This window comes from Gekko japonicus, unplaced genomic scaffold, assembly GCF_001447785.1.
Source record: "Gekko japonicus isolate JY-2015 unplaced genomic scaffold, Gekko_japonicus_V1.1 scaffold1556, whole genome shotgun sequence".
In the NCBI taxonomy this organism is placed as follows: Eukaryota; Metazoa; Chordata; class Lepidosauria; order Squamata; family Gekkonidae; genus Gekko; species Gekko japonicus.
Window position 1 is genome coordinate 278,458 of NW_015173718.1, and position 18,476 is coordinate 296,933.

General features: G+C 47.3%; 1 protein-coding gene across 1 annotated transcript in view; it reads left to right on the forward strand.

The window, feature by feature from the left end:
• Positions 1 to 18,476, forward strand: part of USP13 (ubiquitin specific peptidase 13 (isopeptidase T-3)) — a 122,426-nt gene that overhangs the window by 25,825 nt on the left and 78,125 nt on the right. Inside the window, exon 3 of the mRNA XM_015423344.1 lies at positions 11,311 to 11,371. Coding sequence (XP_015278830.1) covers positions 11,311 to 11,371 — 61 coding nt within the window. The remainder of the gene's footprint in view (positions 1 to 11,310; positions 11,372 to 18,476) is intronic.

Consider the following 18,476-nt stretch of genomic DNA (forward strand, 5'->3'; position numbering starts at 1 on the left):
GCCTCGCAGTGAGGATACACCAACTCCGACCTTACCAGCCCCTGTCCTTTATACAGTTTCTATCTCTGGTACCTGGCATCACGTTTTATGGCCACATGGCTCGTCCCGACAAAGTGACATTTATGTCAGATCTGGTCGTTGTAACGAGTTTGACACCTGTGCTCTAGGCTGCTCCTGCACTGAGCAGGGGGTTGGACTAGATGGCCTGTATGGCCCCTTCCAGCTCTGTGATTCTAGGATTCTATGAAATGTTGCTTTAGCAGCAGCTGCCTCCACAGCACAAGGACCAGAGCTATTTTTGGGCAGGAACGCACAGGAATGGAGTTCCGGCTGGCTTCCAAGTTGGCCACACCCAGCAGGAACTCATTAGCATAACAGGCCACACCCAACAGCAGCAACTCATTAGGATTGGCTACATTAGGGGTGTGTGGCCTAACATGCAAAGGAGTCCCTGCTACAAAAAAAAGCACTGGGTTTTGACAACAAACAAGGCAAACAGAATAAGAAGGGAAAGGTGGGTGTGGCTGGATGAGCACACTTCTGGTAACATGGGGGTGTGGCCTAATAGACAATGAGCTGTGCTGTCAGGGGTGTGGCCTAACATGCTAATACGTTTCTGCTGTTGGGTGTGGCCTATGATGCTAATGAGCTCCTGCTGGGCTTTTTCCACACAAAAAGCCCTGACAAGGACTGTGGCTGAAGTTGAAGCTGTGGCAATCATTTTGTGGCTGGCTCTGCCTTCCGCAGCAGCCATTTTGTGGCTGCACCCACCGTTCCATGTCAGGATTCCAGAGGTGCTTGTAGGCTCTAAAAGGCCGGGGACTACTGGTCTAGATGGTTTTAAAAAGACATGTTCATGGAGGAGTAACTTAACTGTCGATGGCTCGTCATGGTAGCTAAAAATAGGAAAGGTACCTCCGGCCAAGTGAGAAATTGTGTCTTCCGTAGTGTGGGCTTGTGGTTATGTCTCCCTGCAGTGAACTGCGCTTGCTGAATTCATCTGGGCTAGGCTATGTCAGGCTATGGTGAGAGGTCAGATACCACTTCTACCCCAAGAGGCTCCTTGGGAGCTCGCACAGTCATTGGCTTGGCAGGAAGGCTGTGATTTCCCCCCCCCCACACACACACGTTATGACACAGCAGACACTGACTGCTGATGTCGCTAAAGACTGTACGCCAGCTCTGCCTGCCCTGCTCCTGAAGGTGCTGGATTTTGTGATTTTTGTTGGAAACTGGCCCATAATATTCTTCATCGTTCTAAGGGCTAGAAGCTTGGTTTTTAAAACGGGGAGACCGCCTTCTGCTCTGTTTGGTGCCAGAAGCCGAATTCTGCTTTTAATGTTGTACGGCCGCTGTTATGTACTCCGAGAGGTGGAAGAGAAGGAGGATTTTATTTAATTCATTTGTACCAAAAGCGGCTGACATCATTCTCCTCCCCTCCATTTTATCCTCACAGCAACCCGGGAGGTAGGTAAGCTGAGAGGGTGTGACTGGCCCAAGGTCACCCAGCGAGCTTCCGTGGCACGAGTGGGGATTTGAACCCCGAGTGTCCTGGGTACTAGCCCAGCACCCTTAACCAGTACACCACACTGACTCTCCTACGCTCTCAGTGGGACCCCTGCCCAATCAGCCTTTGAAACATACATACAAGGTCGCACTTTGTAGTACGAGACAGCCCAGGCTAGCCCGATCTAGAAATAGTAGCCAAACTAACTGAAGGGGGCTGGGAAAACAGAATAAAGAGGCAATTGCAAAGAGAAGCAGGAATTGCTGAACCAGGTTTGCTGGAAATGAAATGAAATAGAAATTTATTTGTATTTAGCCATAAGCCATTACAAACCAAGGATTAGAGTAAAATTTAAGACCTAGCTGTTTGAAAGCAAGAAATTGCAAGTAGATAAATAGGTACTGCTTCGGTGGGAAGGTAACAGCGTTCCGTGCGCCTTGGTGTTTAGTCATGCCGGCCACATGACCACGGAAACGTCTTTGGACAGTGCTGGCTCTTCGGCTTTGAAATGGAGATGAGCACTGCAACCCTAGAGTCGGATTCGACTGGCTTTCGAGCAAGGGAACCTTTACCTTTACCTTTTAAAACCATACAATCAGAATAAAATTTAGTCAAAAGGTGTCTGCTAAGATCAATATTAATTAGTTCCCATAAGAACAGCGTTAGCCTGTATTTTCTTTGCAGCCAAGGCATATAAAGACATTCTATAGGATATGTTGGCGTCGAAACCAGCTAACAAGAATACAGTCTTCTCAGAATCTGAGTAGAAACGTAAGGACCAGGTTTACTGTCAACTAGACATAGTGGAAGAATCTTGCCATTTGGGACGGGGGTTGCCAGATTGGGGTTTTTGTTGTTGTTGAAGATATGGAAAAATACATGACACTGTGTATGATAGATGTGTGCTTAAGGTAGATCTATTTTCTGCTTTTTATTTTTTAAATTTTTCTATTCTATTATATAAAATATTGGTGTCAAGTATTACCAGACATAGGTTCACCAAAACAATACCTCAAAGTGCAGATTTACACTATGTTCAAACATTGAAACGGCACCTTGTCAGTTTCACAATCACTAGTTCCAGGGGACTCTAGTAATTTACCTGTATCAAATATAATCTTTTTCAAGGACAGTGATATACATACAAGACATAAGGCACAAGAAATTCTCTTTGTGAGTCTAAAACTCTTAAAATAGCAACATTTTTCTAGGATCCCCTCGGGACCCTTGTGGCAAGCATAATAACTTGTCTCAGAGAACATATCTCTCAAGTTCTATCAGGCAGCCGCCACAGCCCAGGCGAACCCAATCTCATCAGATCTCAGAAACGAAGCAGTATTTGGTCAGTATTTGGAAGGGAGACCACCAATGAATACCAGGGTCGTGACATGGAGGCAGGCAATGGCAAACCACCTCTGAATGTCTGTTGCCTTGAAAACTCCACGGGGTCGCCATAAGACAGCTGTGACGTGATGGCAAAAAAGAAGTCCTGAGTTGGGCCCTTTCTCCACATAGCCCAATATGATGTACTCTGGGTAGCGGTAGGTCTCACGGGTCCCGGGCAGGATGTCTTCCCCATCCTTTTTATCTGAGGTCGTTTAACTGAGCCAGTTTGATGTAGTGGTAGGCAATGGCAAACCACCTCTGAACGTCTGTTGCCTTGAAAACTCCACGGGGTCGCCATAAGACAGCCGTGACTTGATGGCCAAAAAGAAGTTCTGAGTTGGGCCCTTTCTCCATGTAGCCCAATATGATGTACTCTGGGTAGCAGTAGGTCTCACGGGTCCCGGGCAGGATGTCTTTCCCATCCTTTTTATCTGAGGTCCTTTAACTGAGCCAGTTTGGTGTAGTGGTTAAGTGCGCGGACTCTAATCTGGGAGAACCGGGTTTGATCCCCCACTCCTCCACTTGCACCTGCTGGATGACCTTGGGCAAGCCATAGTTCTGTCAGAGCTGTCCTTGAAAAAGAACAGTTTCTGTCAAGAGCTCTCTCAGCTCCACCTACCTCACAGGGCGCCTGTTGTGGGGAGGGGAAGGGATGGGAGTTTGTAAGCCACTCTGAGACTCCCTTGGGTAGTGAAGGGCAGGGTATAAATCCAATCTCTTTTTTTTCTTCTTCTTCTAACTGGAATATCAGGGATCAGAACTGGGATCTCCGCAGGTTTTCAGGCTCAGCTAGGAACAGGGCGTCCTGTTATTTGCAGTATTAAGGAAAAAAAGTAAGAGACCTCTGGTATGTCCAAGTTAGGTATAAATGTTGTCAAAATAAAACCGCTGTATCCGTGGAAGGGAGCTCTGACTCACAAAAACTCGTGCTCAAATAAATTTCGTTGGTCTTTAAGGTGCTATTGGACTTGTGCTTCATTTGGCTGCAGTAGCCTAACACAGCTGCCTTTCTGGAATAAATGTTTTCCAGCCAGGCCTTTGGTTCGTCAACAGAACAGACATTCCCTGCTTTGGGTTTCCCTCTCGGTTTCCCAGTCTGTGTCCAGTCCATGCATAGTCCACCTTGTTAGCAGTTCTTTGAAGATAGCAACCCCCCCCTAAAAAAACCCATTTGAATGGGATTTATATTAAAAAATAATTTAAATTGGTTTCATGTTAAAAATAATTCTTCGGGTAAACGGGAAAACGTCACGGGTCCTTGTGGCCCCCCCCCCAATTTTTCTGGTAATATGAATAGACGCGCCCACCTGTTGTCATTCATTTTCCTATCCCTGGCAGGTTGGGACAGCTGTGTCTTGTTCATTCCCTGGCAGAGCGGAGAGAGAAGAGTTGATCGCAGAACACTGGGTGTTTATGGGCCATTAATCTCTACGGACTCTAGCACAGTAGTAGCAGATAGACTAAGAAGCCCGGATAGGGATCATTCTTCCCTACATCGGCCCAAGCTAAATAAGCAACGTCTTTATTTGTCCTCCTGTGGCTTGAATCCTTGGAGAGAAAGAACAATTCAGGCAGCAATATATGGGAGAGAATGTTCACCTGTCATCGTTCTCATTTCTGTGTGACTGGCTATTTAGAGCATAGGACCGTAGTTCTTTATTCACTTCGGGAATTCTATCCTAAGTCAGGCTAGGAGGCCTGAGGACAGATGCTATAGAACCAGACTAGACATGACAGCATCCACAAGTCTGACCTGTGGATGTCACCGCCATTTTAAAGGGATTTTAAAATCCCACCCACGGCACATGGCAAATTCAACCTTGTAAAACACAGTTCCAAACCTTTCAAGCAACAACATAGTTTACCACATATCCCTTTCCCTTCTCACCTTGATTTAGTGATAGTTGTCCTTGGGTAAGAAGACAGAGTTGTACCTGCACTTCTATCCCTTCTTCCTGCTTCCTGGTACCCCAGGTGACTACTTCTGCTGTAGCTGTGCTGTTTTAAATACTTTTCCAGGAATGACAGCGACATCTCTCTGTCATCAGCCCTAAAAGGGATACTTTGGTCTTTAAAGCCCATACAATACAGACAGAATATGTACCCGTGCAGCTGCCATAGTGCCGTACTGTGTTTTCACCAGAAACTCCGGGGCAGCGCTGTGGCAGCTTGCATCAGAAACTGAAAACCTTGAGGGTGTGTATTCTGGTGTTGCATTGTTGAAAATTCAGAGCCCGGTTTTAATGGCTGCCACTCCTGGCCTTAGAGGGCTAGGATTAGTACCTTGAGAGAATACTCTGGTGGTTCTGGCAGAGAGTTGTGATAGGATGGGGAGAGGTTCGGAAGGAGGGAGAGTGGCAGGTCCGGCGAGTGGGTTAGTGGTTGCATAGCTAAGCCCTGAGTAAATATTTACAAATCTTCTTGAGAGTTCTCATTGGCTCTTCCTGTTCCATGGAAAACTGTCCAGCAGGTTGCACAAGAGGACCGGTTATATGAACCAATAGATTTGGCATGAGATCTGTTTACGGGAACTGCCCCAAATATGTAAACTCTTCTGCCATGGAGACCAACTTAACTACTCTCTTAATGTTGACAGATCAATGTTGGGCCAGTTGTTATGATCAGCATTCTGCCAGCAGATGCTGAATAGATGTTCACGCTCTGTATAGGGAAGCTTCCAATTTCCTTTGTTCACGCATACACAGAAAATTGAAATTAATTGTGTCATTGTATCAGACGAATAAGTTTGCTTATTTTTCGCAAATATGTAGAAGGAAAGTACAGATTCTTACAATAGGTGATGACGTGACGATCTCTGCTGAATCAATCTCTGCAGAACAGTAGATGGGTGGGTTACAAAGATTAAAGCAATTTGTTTGAATTAACTAAAATGCTTATGCTGGTGAGCCGGTGAATGCCTAAATGAACTCTTGCAGGGTTTCAAATTTGATTTGTGATGGATTTTATGTAAATTGAAATTTTGCATACTTTTCCAAAGTTAATCCACATGATGTCTGACTTATTTTGTGTGTCATAGGCTAGCCCCAAAGAATACTAACTTTCTATCTGATGGAAACAAAGTCTGAGTCCAGTAGCAATGTTATGATGGAAACAAAGTCTGCGTCCAGTAGCAACTTTAAGACCAACAAAGTTTAATTCTCGGTATAAGATTTCTTGAACTCATGTCAACTTCCCATCTTGAAGTCAAGATGTGCAACTTCCCATCTTGAAGTCAAGATGTTTCCTTGTATTGTCACAGTGGCTTGGTTTTGAATGCCAAGCTATGACTTTAAGTCAGGATTTCCCAATTGTTGGCACTTTTGGAAGTCTGAGGAAAGGGTAGAGGACACCGCCACAGCTGCAATGGGGGGAGGGAATTTATTTATGTACTTAATTTATAGCCCACCTTTCTCACTGAGACGTAAGGCGGATTGTGCAGTGTAGAACAATGCAGTTAAATAGACTGAGACTATCAGTAAACAGTGATATACGACTAAGATTGCAAAAAATTAAAGACAATGCAAAGAAGTATAAAACAGGATATATAGTAAACAAATGCAGAAAGTGGAATTAGAACAGCGTGCCACATTGCAGTACAAATGTGAAAATAAACACAAGGACTAGACTATAGTTCTTTTCCCTTTATAAGAGTGTCCTCCTGAACCATTACATTATACTATAGCCCTGTTCCCTTTATAAAAATGGCCTATTGGACAATTTAGTTCTCCACAGTCTTTTTGCTTTGGGGAAGAGATGTTATTTATTTATTTATAATTTAGGTTTGTTAATTGCTTAATCCCGGGCGCTAGCTTGGCTGCCCGGCTGCAGGCCCCCATCTCCTTCCTGCCCCCCCCCAGCCGCCTGAGCCCCCAGTGGGCTAAGGCTGGTGGAACGGCCCCCCCGACCGGGGTCCCGGCAGGCCAAGGTGGACGGCCTTGCTCCTCCTCCCGTCGCACACTTGAGGCACCGGCGGGGCAGGCGGGGCACGGTGGTGGGGCCCCCTTGGTGGTCCCCCTCCACATGCTTGAGGCGGTGGTGGGCGAAGCTGGCGGGGCCCATCCTTCGCCTCCCCGTCCACTTGAGGTCCCAGCGGGCCAAGGTGGCCAGTCTCATCCCTCCCCCGGCGTGCACTCCAAGGTGCAGTGGGCCAATCTGGCTGGGCTTGTTCCCCCCTGGCTGCTCAAGGGCCCAGCGGGCCAAGGCGGCCGGGCTCATCCCTCTCCCCACGGGCTGCGTAAGGCACTGGTGGACAAGCCGGGTGGCGTCGCGCCTCACCCCTGCTGCGCGCTCGAGGCAGCAGCAGGTCAAGGTGGGTGGGCTCATTTGTCCTCCCCGCCCACTCGAGGGCCTGATGGGCCAAGGTGGCCGGCCTCGTCCCTTTCCCCACGGGCCGCTCGAGGCGTGGTGGGCCAAGGTGACTGGCCTCGTTCCTCCGCTGTGCCACGCACTTGAAGTGGTGGCGGCGGGCCAAGCTGGGTGGGCTCGTTCCTCCCCCCGGCCACTCGAGGGCCCAGTGGGCCAAGGCACCTGTGCTCGTCCCTCTCCCCACTGGCCGTTTGAGCGAGTGAGCACCACATGTCATAATGGAGCAGCGGCGAGTGAAGAACTCCTCGTAGGGGCAGCAGTGGGAGGAAGCCGGTGCTGGCTCCTGTGGGGCTCGGACAGCAAACGCTGTGGCCGGCGGAGCATCCTGCCCATCCTACGGCTCTCAGCTCACTGCGGCTGTGGGCGGGAGGAGGGGTGGGATGAAGACTATGCAGCCAGTGGCCTGGGACCCCGTTCTGACTGGTAGTGTCAGCTACGCTGCCATGGGGGTTGGGGAGCTCAGTATGTGTCTGGTTAATTGCTAATGCATTCCTTTCTGTGCTTGTTCTGCTTTGCGCCGAAGTGCTTATCTATACAGATGTGCAGGAGGGAGTTGTATTGTCTGGGTTTCTCCTAGGTGCCGTGGGAGAGTGTTGGTTCTCAGCTTTAGCTACCTAACGGTCTCCAAGCATTATCCCGTGCGAGGGAGGGTGCGTAATTGGCCAGTGCCATGAGGGTGTGTGTGTGCATACGAATACCCTATATCCTATTATGCCCATGGGGCCGCCGCCATTCTTAACAGTGCTTATGGTACTGCGTCTATAGCTCTGCAATAAAAGTATTACCATTCCTGAATGTGTGTACTTCGTTGTTGGCTGTGGGTTCTGACATCTGACTGGTAGTTGGGGGGGTCAAAGGCTGTGGAGGCACATGGACACGAACAGCGCTTTATAATAAGGAGAGAGATATCACATCGTAATAAAACAACTTCCAACAATTTAAAATTAATTAAAACACTTCATAGATGGTACCACCTCATTAATGGAAAAGAAAAGAAGAAGAAGGGGAAAGGGGGGGCAAAGGGGGAGGTGAGGGGAGTGCCCGACAAGATGGTACCCATCGCTGTCCTCAACCAGAAGCCTGCTGGAACATCTCTGCCTTGCAAGCCCTGTGGAACTGCATCCTGTTAATGCAGATGTTATCTGGCAGAGAGTTCCACCAAGCAGGGGTCAGGGCTGAGAAAGCCCTGGCTGTGGTTGAGGACAGCTGGACGTCTTTTGGGCCGGGGATCACCAGCAGGTTATTACCCGCAGAGTACAAAGCTCTTTGGGGGACGTACTGTTTGGTTTCTGTTTCCAAAGGAAGGGAGACAGTTTGTGGGTTTCCCTTGTGGCCACCCTGAATGGTTCCCAAGCCCAGAGGTGTAAGAGAGTCTATGTCTGTCTACGGCTAAGTAGAGGGTACATAATTGTGACCCACCTGCTGAAGATGTGCTTAGCACATTACTGACTTTACTAGTGGGCTGGTAGGCAGTGACCTGAATTTCCTTTTTTCCTGTTCTGTCCAGGACCCTTTATCCTCAAGAGAACACCAGGAAACACACCGGTGGTGTTGTATGGTGCCCTTGGGGAATACATCTTTAAGAGCTCAGTGCTCACTCAGTCTCTTTTCTGTCTCACTCACACTCGCACTGCCAAACAAGGTGTAATCGTATACTGCAAATAAAATTCAGTTTTTATTTAGTTAGTCATATTTGGTTGTTAGATCTGAAACAGGAAGGTGTCGTTTGCGCTAGCCCTAGATACCAGGATGTTTGAGATTCTGGTGTACAAGGCTAGCACAAACTGTGGCTTGCTTGTTCAGATGATGCAACAAGCCATGGTTTGATCTGGGGTTGATGTTTCAGCACTTTGTTCAGGGGAAAGATAGGAGGATGGGTTAATGTGAGCGAGCTCCGACGCTTGTTCACGTAGCACCAAGCAGTGGTTTGGTATTTTATCTGAATCTGGCCCGTGTCTCAACAGCTGTGCACCCTCAGCTTAACCATAGGCATAGACTTCTCTTGGTGCCCTCTCCTTCTCCACCCTGTCACCTTCTTCCATCACCGTCTCTTCCTCCTCTTGCGACTGCTTTCTCCCATCCCTGCCTCCTCTTGTCCTTGCTGCTTCTTCCTCCTTCCTGGCTCCTGCCGCTGGCTCCTCCTCCCTTTGTTCCATCTCCCATTGCTCCTGCTGCTTCCTCCTCCTTCTCCTCCCTCCTATTGCTGCTGCACTTCCTCTTCTCCTTCCACTGCCATTCTCCTTTCCACTGCCACATTGCACTGTGCAACAAATAGGTGTATTTTGTTTTATTTTCTGGTTGCTCAACTTTTTGGTTCCTGACTCGATTTTCAAACTGAGTTTTCCCCCCTTTTGACTTTCTCAAGGATTACAAGATAAATGTATAGTAAGAGCTTCAAATGCTTGGAAGTGCTGTGTGAATATTATATTGTTTTACTGTTATAGAAGTGATGCTGAGTGAGGAGGGGAGGGTTTAATGCTTCCCTGCCCATGCTACTTTTCCTTTCGCAAGGAGAGCTTCCGTGGTGTAGTGGTTATTATGTTGACGAAGATCTTGATCTGGGTTCAAATCCTCCCCCTCTGCCATGAACCCTACTGGGTGCCCTTGGGCCTGTAACTTTCTCTTAGCTTATCCTACCTCAAAGGATTGTTGTGAGCTTAAAATAAGGGTTAGCCATGTTTTGCTGCTCTGAGCCCCATGAAGACAGGGTATCGTCATTATTATCATCACTCTGGTTTTCCCACTGGGATGTTCCCTCTAAGCTGTGGAGTCTTCTTTTACCACTTGTTCCCTCTAAGCTGAGTTAGTGTGAGCTAGCTCACACTAACTCAGCTTAGAGGGAACCCTGATCTGGGACCCAAGGCGGATTACACGTATGATGATAAATTTTTTTCCATCAGTCTGTAAATGGATTACAAAATAAGATTATTTTTTTCTTTATTTAAAACATTTATTAGCCACCTTGATAAATTTCAAATTGGCACCGTCTTTCTACATGGGAGGGGACTCAAAGCAGAAGATGGGAGTTATCGCTTCAGTTGCTTTCTTACCTGTACCTTGTACTGGCTTGCACCAGCTGACAGCTGTGTTCACCTGTCATGGCTTCTCCCTAAGCATCCTAGGATCTGTAGTTCTGGCGATGGTGATACACATTCTCTGTCCAAGATCTGTAGCTTTCTTCACAGAACAGGGCTGACCACGATTCCCTGTGGAGAGGATAAATTTGACTTAGACCAGTTCAGTCTGTGGCTATAGGTGTGCTCTGCGGCTCCCCCAGAATAAAAGTGTGGAGCTCTGATTAATGACTGTATTTGTGAACCGATACAGACTGTGCCCAGCCTTTTCAGGTATGTCCTGGGGCACCTCTTGGTGACCAAGAGGGAAATGAGGCAAGGACTGATGTACCTTTTAATACTTAGGGAGGGGAGAGAATTTTGATGGGTGCAGCTTGTCATACAAAGTTGGTGTTTTCTGAAATCCTTCCTGCTACCCTATAGTTAAGGCTTTGTTCTCCTTTACGTTTCGATATCCAAGAAAAGGTCTCTGGTTATACTGCCAAGGGCATTAATACAGGTTCAGGTGGGTAGCCATGTTGGTCTGAAGCAACAGAGGAAAGTTTGAGTCCAGTGGCACCTTCAAGGTCAGTGGAGTTTTATTCCTGATATAAGCTTTTATGCACGTGCCCACGCAAGCTTATACCCAAGACCATGTTGGTCTTGAAGGTGCCACTGGACTCAAACTTTGTTCAAGGGCACCAACAATAACGTTATTGTTACTGCTCATTACACTTTTGCTTTTATAACAACCTTCTGAGGCAGATTACATGACGAGGCAGGATTCAATCCTGCACTGGCATCATCCACAGGGTAAGAGCAGCAACTTTATACCGGAGTACCTGGCCGTAGGCTACCTTTATGCTAATCCTGAATTTTTCTGAGGGTCACTTCCTCACACACAAGTGATTTTTTAAATCATGCAGTGACACTAGCTAGATTTTTAACCTTTTCTTCTTCTTTCCCTCCCCTCCCTCTGTCCTTTTTCTTTCTTTTCAGAAGGTAACAGGGGCATCTGGTGGAGCTTTACCAAAAAGGAGAAACACCAAGCTATTTTTAGGTATTGTAAAGAACCGCTTTCACAACATTTGTCTTCACAACCCAGCTGCATGCGTGGTTTTGAGTTTCACCTTGTGTTTTCTTTGGAAATAGAGTTAAAAAAAATTAAATTATTCACCCTCTGGGAGAAAGGTTCCCCCCCCTTCACTATAAGCTTGTGACCCATAGAAAGCTTCCCGTAATAGACTGAGAAATTCTCTGGAATCCTGTCCTTCCTTTCCCTCTGCACCCATCTGTGCTCTGATAACACTTTGCATGCATTAATAAATTGGTTTGTGAAACCTCACATGATACTGCCGATAGACTCTGGAGCAAAGAATCAGGGGGCCCCCTGAGGTCAGGAAGGGAGCCTTAAATTCTCGTCTCCTGCCTTGCCCTTCATTTTCCTGACCAGAAGGCCTTTGTTCATACACAAGACTGAATGAGTCAGTGAGTTCAATAGTTTCCTATCAAAAGCTCTGCTGCTTTCCCTTAGGAATTTGTTGGCCCTCACTTGGGGCATGCGGCTGATGGGCTTCTATGCTCCTGGGTCTCTCTGCAATCAGTTGGACTGAGGCACATGTAATGGAGTGCAGGATTGCAGCTTCAGCATGTGACGTTTAGGGTTGCATCCTTTTTACTGGTTAGGCTCCTCTGACTTTTAAGAAGCGAGGAGGAGGAGATTGGATTTACACCCTGCCCTTCACTCAGAGTCTCAGAGTGGCTTACAAATTCCTTTCCCTTCCCCTCCCCACAACACACACCCTGTGAGGTAGGTGGGGCTGAGAGAGCTCAGACAGAAAATGTTCTCTTTTAAGGAACACCTCTGAAAGAACTATGGCTTGCCCAAGGTCATCCAGCAGCTGCAAGTGGAGGAGTGGGGAATCAAAACCGGCTCTCCCAGATTAGAGTCGGCGCACTTAACCACTACACCAAACTGGCTCTGTGGAAGAGCTGGAAGGATGAGTGGCCTGTGGGGAATGAAGGTTTGGGGAAGATCTAATTTAGATCAGCGGTTCAAGACCCGGGTGCCGCAAGACAGGGTGAGCTCCTGTCTCTAGTTCCAGCTCCTGCCAACCTAGCAGTTCGAAAGCAAGAAATTGCAAGTAGATAAATAGGGACCACTTCGGTGGGAAGGTAACAGCGTTCCGTGCGCCTTGGTGTTTAGTCATGCCGGCCACATGACCACGGAAACGTCTTCGGACAGCGCTGGTTCTTCGGCTTTGAAACGGAGATGAGCACCGCAACCCTAGAGTCGGATTCGACTGGCTTTCGAGCAAGGGAACCTTTACCTTTACCTTTTTAGAAACTATAGCCCCCAGGTGGGACCTGGGGTTTCCTGGAATTGCTGCTCATCTTGAGACTACAGAGATCAGTTCCTTGAGAGGAAATGGATGCTTTGGACGGGAGACTCTATGGCACTGTACCCCAGGCCAAATCCCCAAATTGTCAAGAGTTCCCCAACCTGGAGCTGGCAACCCTACTCCCCCATTCCCCACCGGTGGCCAGGGGGGACCTGGCCACCCTGGACTCTGAGTGCAGAGGATGGAGCTTTAAAGACCAGAGAACTGTGGACCAGGGGGGAGCCCCAATTCTGCAGATTTTGGGGATGTTAAATACTCCACAAGAAGTAGTTAGGATGGCCATATATCCTGAGTGTGGGGGGCAGGCCTGTCTTCTCTTTCCTCTTTTTCAGAGGATACGCCTCCTTCTCGAGGCTTATCTTCTGAAATGTCCGGGTTTTTCTCCAGTCCAGTAAAAGGAGCTATGGAGGCTCGATGCAACATTAGTTTCAAACTCTGAATATACCAAAAAAAATAAAAAATCTCATGGCCATTAACTTTCTTTAAAAATTGATTTCTGGTAGGCAACTAAATATTAAAGGTACCATTTCCCTGCTGTATAAAAATATGGGAGACATAGTTTGAAATAAATGTCCAACATGTACTTTGAAATAGGAAAAAGAGATTAACATCTCTCTTAGTGAGCAAGAATGAGCAAGAACATTAAAGAACGGTCATACAAGATGGTCTCTGACACCTCTGAAATGGCATTACATGCAGCCCCAGTACCTTAACTTGTGTTGGAAAGGCTGGGATGGTATTGGTTCCTTTTTACATTGTTGGTGGCAGTGCTCCAATATTTTACAATTCTGGAGAAAGTACAGAACACTGCAAGATATAAGATCCCAGTAAAATGTCCACAGTTTTAATGGAAATGTCTGATCATTAAATAATACCCCCAAATAAGACTGGAGTTCATTGCTCTTGGTGGTTGCTAAATTCTTGGTTGCAGCATTTTGGGAAAATGTAAAAATACCTTTGATGAAAAATGGTACCGTAAGATCTGGGATGTTTTGATCTTGGACAGAACCACCTCCCAGCTCACAACTATCGACAACCCATTGTAAGAACATAAGAGAAGCCTATGTTGGATCAGGCCAATGGCCCATCCAGTCCAACACTCTGTCACACAGTGGCCAAAAATACCAGGTGCCATCAGAAGGCCGACCAGTGGGGCCAGGACACTAGAAGCCCTCCCACTGTTGCCTCCCTCCCCCCAAGCACCAAGAATACAGAGCATCTCTTGCCCCAGACTGAGAGTCCCTATCTATACCTTGTGGCTAATAGCCACTGATGGACCTCTGCTCCATATATTTATCCAATTCCCTCTTGAAGCTGTCCATGCTTGTAGCCGCCGCCACCTCCTGTGGCAGTGAATTCCATGTGTTAATCACTCTTTGGGTGAAGACGTACTTCCTTTTATCTGTTCTAACCCGACCGCTCAGCAATTTCATGGAGTGCCCACGAGTTCTTGTATTGTGAGTTGTACACAACTCATCTCACAAACAGATGGCTGCCCTTCTTAAATTCATTGGAAGATCTAAGCAGCAAATCCACAAAAGGCCTCTGAACGACTGCTCCATCCTGATAAAGGGAGCTTTAATGCCCGAAAACATATATCCCAACATTCTTGTTGAACTCTAAGGTGCTACTGGACCTGAATCTAGCTGTGCTGCGGCAGACCAACATGGCTACCCTCTGAAACTAGCTCCGTCCCGATTTAATAAGTAGTGAGATCTAGATTATTTTAAGTATTTCACTAACCACCATAATTCTGTATGATGTGATTAGCTCACGGATCATGAGTATGCCTGTTTTGGAACACCAGTGGTTGTTGTTGTTATTAATCCTCCTTTCATGGTTAATTAACTGTTTTATTGATGTTCTTTATAATGCGTTATTATTGCTATTGTTATTACCATCCGTAAATATTGCTAAGAAACGGTGTTTGAAATTCCCCCCTCCTGTCTGCAAACAACAGGCAAATGTAGAGGAGTCAATTGCTCACCCATCTATTCAATTGTTTTTGAGCGTCTGGTATTCAATGTCTCTAGCTGGCTGAAAACGATGCAGGCTGGCAGTGCTCCTCTTCAGCAGTCCCCACGAGAGCTGCCAACTCTGAGTCTGGAAATTCTAGGGGATTTTGGGTGGAGGCTGGAAAGGGGCCTCAGAGGGTACGATGCCACAGAGTCCACCCTTTCATGCAGCCATTTTCAGCTGGGGGAACTGATCTCTCTAGTCTGGAGGTCAGTTGTAATTCCAGGAGATCTCCAGGCCCTACCTGGGGGCTGGCAGCCAGACTTAGTCCTGACCAGAATAAAAAATGATAACAAATGCCCCTCAAACCCCTACAAAATCAAATTATCATGAAAAAAATAAATGTAAAGGGATATCAAGTTTGGTGTAGTGGCTCTAATCTGGGAGAACCGGGTTTGATTCCCCACTCCTCCACTTGCAGCTGCTGGATGACCTTGGGCAAGCCATAGTTCTGTCAGAGGTGATCTCTCAAGGGCAGTTCTTGAAAGGGCTCTCTCAGCCCCACCTACCTCACAGGGGTGTCTGTTGTGGGGAGGGGAAGGGAAAGGAGTTTGTAAGCCGCTCTGAGACTCCAAGTGACAGTGGGGTATAAATCCAAGCTCTTCTTCTTCAGCTAGCTCAGTTTTTTAGCCTCCAGCTGAGAGCCAGTTTGATTAATCTGGGAGAACCGGGTTTGATTCCCCACTCCTCCACTTGCACTTGCCTGGATGACCTTGGGCAAGCCAAAGTTCTGGCACAGCTGTTCTTGAAAAAAGAGCAGTTTCTGTCAGAGCTCTCTCAGCCCCACCTACCTCACAGGGTGTCTGTTGTGGGGAGGGGAAGGGAAAGGAGTTTATAAGCCGCTCTGAGATGCCGAGTGAAGGGCAGGGTATAAACCCAAGCTTCTCTTCTTCTTATAGTGATTTGTAGTAGGAAGAACCTTATTGTTGAAAGGTGGCCTATAAATGCTTTAAATAAATGCTAAAGAAAAATCCTTGTCATCAAAGCGAGGAAAAGAGAGCATAGGGTGGGGCTGTCCCAGAGTCATGTTCCAGTCAGGAGGAAGTGGGTGGGAAGCAGGAGAAACCAACAAATACACGGGTAGTAACCTTACAAACGCTACTCAGAAGTTATTGCTAGAGTAAAACTGGGGTACAAAGTGGTCGCTAAAAAAAACGAAATAAAACGGGAGAATGCGACACAAAAACGAATGGCTCAAGAGAACGTGTGAAAGACAGAGTATGCCGAAGCAGGATGGTACCAGAATGGCGTGGAAAACTCGACTGAGCAGTGGAGGCATTGGGTTGCCTAGCAGCCATCGCTTGGCCTCTCACCTCCCCGGAGAGCGTCAGGGAATGCCTGGCAGGCAGTCCCTTTTGGCATGAGCTGCAGGGTAGCCATTAGGCACAAAATATTAGTCCAGTGGATGAGCTGGCCCAGACTCCGGGCCCTTCATCCTTCCGTAACGGCTGTTCGGTGAAGCCCTCCTGATTTTCTTCTGGGTGATTCCACAGCAGGCTTGCGTTGTTTGTCTGTGGTGTTGGTGACTGTTTTTATGTAAAGGGAGTGACTCATTAGGATTATAATGTACTGGCTCAGTTTTGTTGTTTCTGGATCGTCTCCTTTCCCCTACCCTTGTCCATTTTAGCCTTAGTTGCAGAGAAAATAACCGGAGACCTGCATCTGCTTGGCACTTCCAACAGTCTGTACTGAAGGGTTTAATCTGCCCCTTTCAGAGTAATCGTTTCCCCTCGCCGAGCCTGAACAATAGCTTAGTATCCCATTTTGAGGTACTTTGATCTGTGGCATGTGACCCTGAGAAGACTCTGGTGGTCTTAAATTCTACCCTGCCCTACTTGACTCCCTCACCTTTTCCTGAACATTCGACATAAATTTATAAAAACAGGCCTGAGGAGAGCTAGGAGAGAATCTTGCAAAAAGCAGGTGAAATTTGTCTGACAACTGATGTCAGGTGTGAACTTTTGATGCCTGCTTCCTACGAGTTCTGCTGCCCGTTCATTTTGAGCCTTATACAGATTCATGGAAGGGAAGCCGTCATAAATTAAATTGAGTCTCGACGTTCTCAGGATTACCAGCAACTGGGGGTGAAGAGCTGTAGGGAATGGCCATCTCCACCTAGCTCTGTTTGTGAGCATCCTAAGAGCATCCTCTGGATGAGGTGGATCCTTGGTCTGATCCTGTACGGCTCATTTTTGGGTGCTGACATTGCTGAATGGTGGTAGCATCTTCCCAAACTGATGCTATGTGAAGGACAGAATTATCTAGCAGTGTGTGTATGTGTGCAGCTGTGTCTGTACACACAAGAGAAGTAAGCAAGTTTAATAATAATGATGGAGTCCTGAGGTCTGATGAGCTTGGGGTAGTCTGGGCTACTTAAGTTTGTGCGCTGGGGAATACCTCCCCCATAAAAGTTCCCCAGTATGGTTTCCTATCATACATCTCTCTGACAAAGTGGGTTGTGACCCATGAAATCTTATATTGAAATAAATGTTATTAGCGCCCAACGCTGGTAAGCAAATGTAAATAAGATAAATGCAGTCCAAATTTAGATATCAAGTAGATGCATTGGCCTAAAGCAAAAGCCAAGCAAACCCTTTTATTGGGACTGACCAAAATAGCAGAAAACTGCATTCAAGCTCTAGAACTTTTAATCAGGCCGATTTTGTTTTTTAATGGGTGGGTAGAAGGAGCATTTCAGTCCCTTATCTTAAGGTCTCTGGCCTGCATTCTGTGTAAAATATCCTGCAGACTTGAATAGGCTTAGGTGGTGCTGGGTGAAACTGGTATCGAGTTACATATTTAGCGTTCTGGGAAGAGAAGAAGGAAAAATGGCAGCTGCCAACAGAAACTACGAAAACCAGTAGTGGATTGATAGTGCTATCCTAAGCAGAGTTATATATGAGTGAGAGCCAGTATGGTGTAGTGGTTAAAGTGTTGGAGTAGGATCTTGAAGACCCTAAGGATGAATCCTTGCTATGCCATGGAAGCTTGCAGGGTGACCTCAGGCCAGTCACACACTCTGTCTAACCTACCTCACAGGGCACTCACTCATACTGGCACTCACTCATAGTAGGGAGCGGTGGTGCAGGCTGTTAATGCAGCCTGCCTTAGTAGGGAGCGGTGGTGCAGGCTGTTAATGCAGCCTGCCTTAGTAGGGAGCGGTGGTGCAGGCTGTTAATGCAGCCTGCCTTAGTAGGGAGCGGTGGTGCAGGCTGTTAATGCAGCCTGCCTTAGTAGGGAGCGGTGGTGCAGGCTGTTAATGCAGCCTGCCTTAACATCTGGCCGAACATCTGTTCGAGCCCCACCGTGGCCGGAGTGAGCTCCCGGCCTGTGTCCCAGCTCCCGCCCACCCAGCGGTTCAAAAGCCCGTTAAAGACCGAGTAGATGAATGGGAACCTACCCTTAGTAGGGTAGGGGCACCCCCCTCGTCCGAGGAGTGTGGTGTGCGGCGGCGGCAGCGGCGAAGGAACAACAACAGTGGCGGCGGCAGCGGATCCTGGCGGATCCATAAAAGTGATTAGCACTACAAGTTGTAAACCGCCTAGAGACCCCCATTGGGGGGGTTAGGGCGGTATATAAATCAAAGGTTAAATAAATAAATAAATAAATAAAAGGGTTGTTGTTGTGGGGATAAAATGGAGGAGAGGAGAACGATGTAAAACACTTTGAGGTCCCCTTGGGGAGAGTTTCTTCCCGTATATGTCCTCTTCCTGTATATGCCCCTCAGAGCACTAAGCTCTAGGGCTT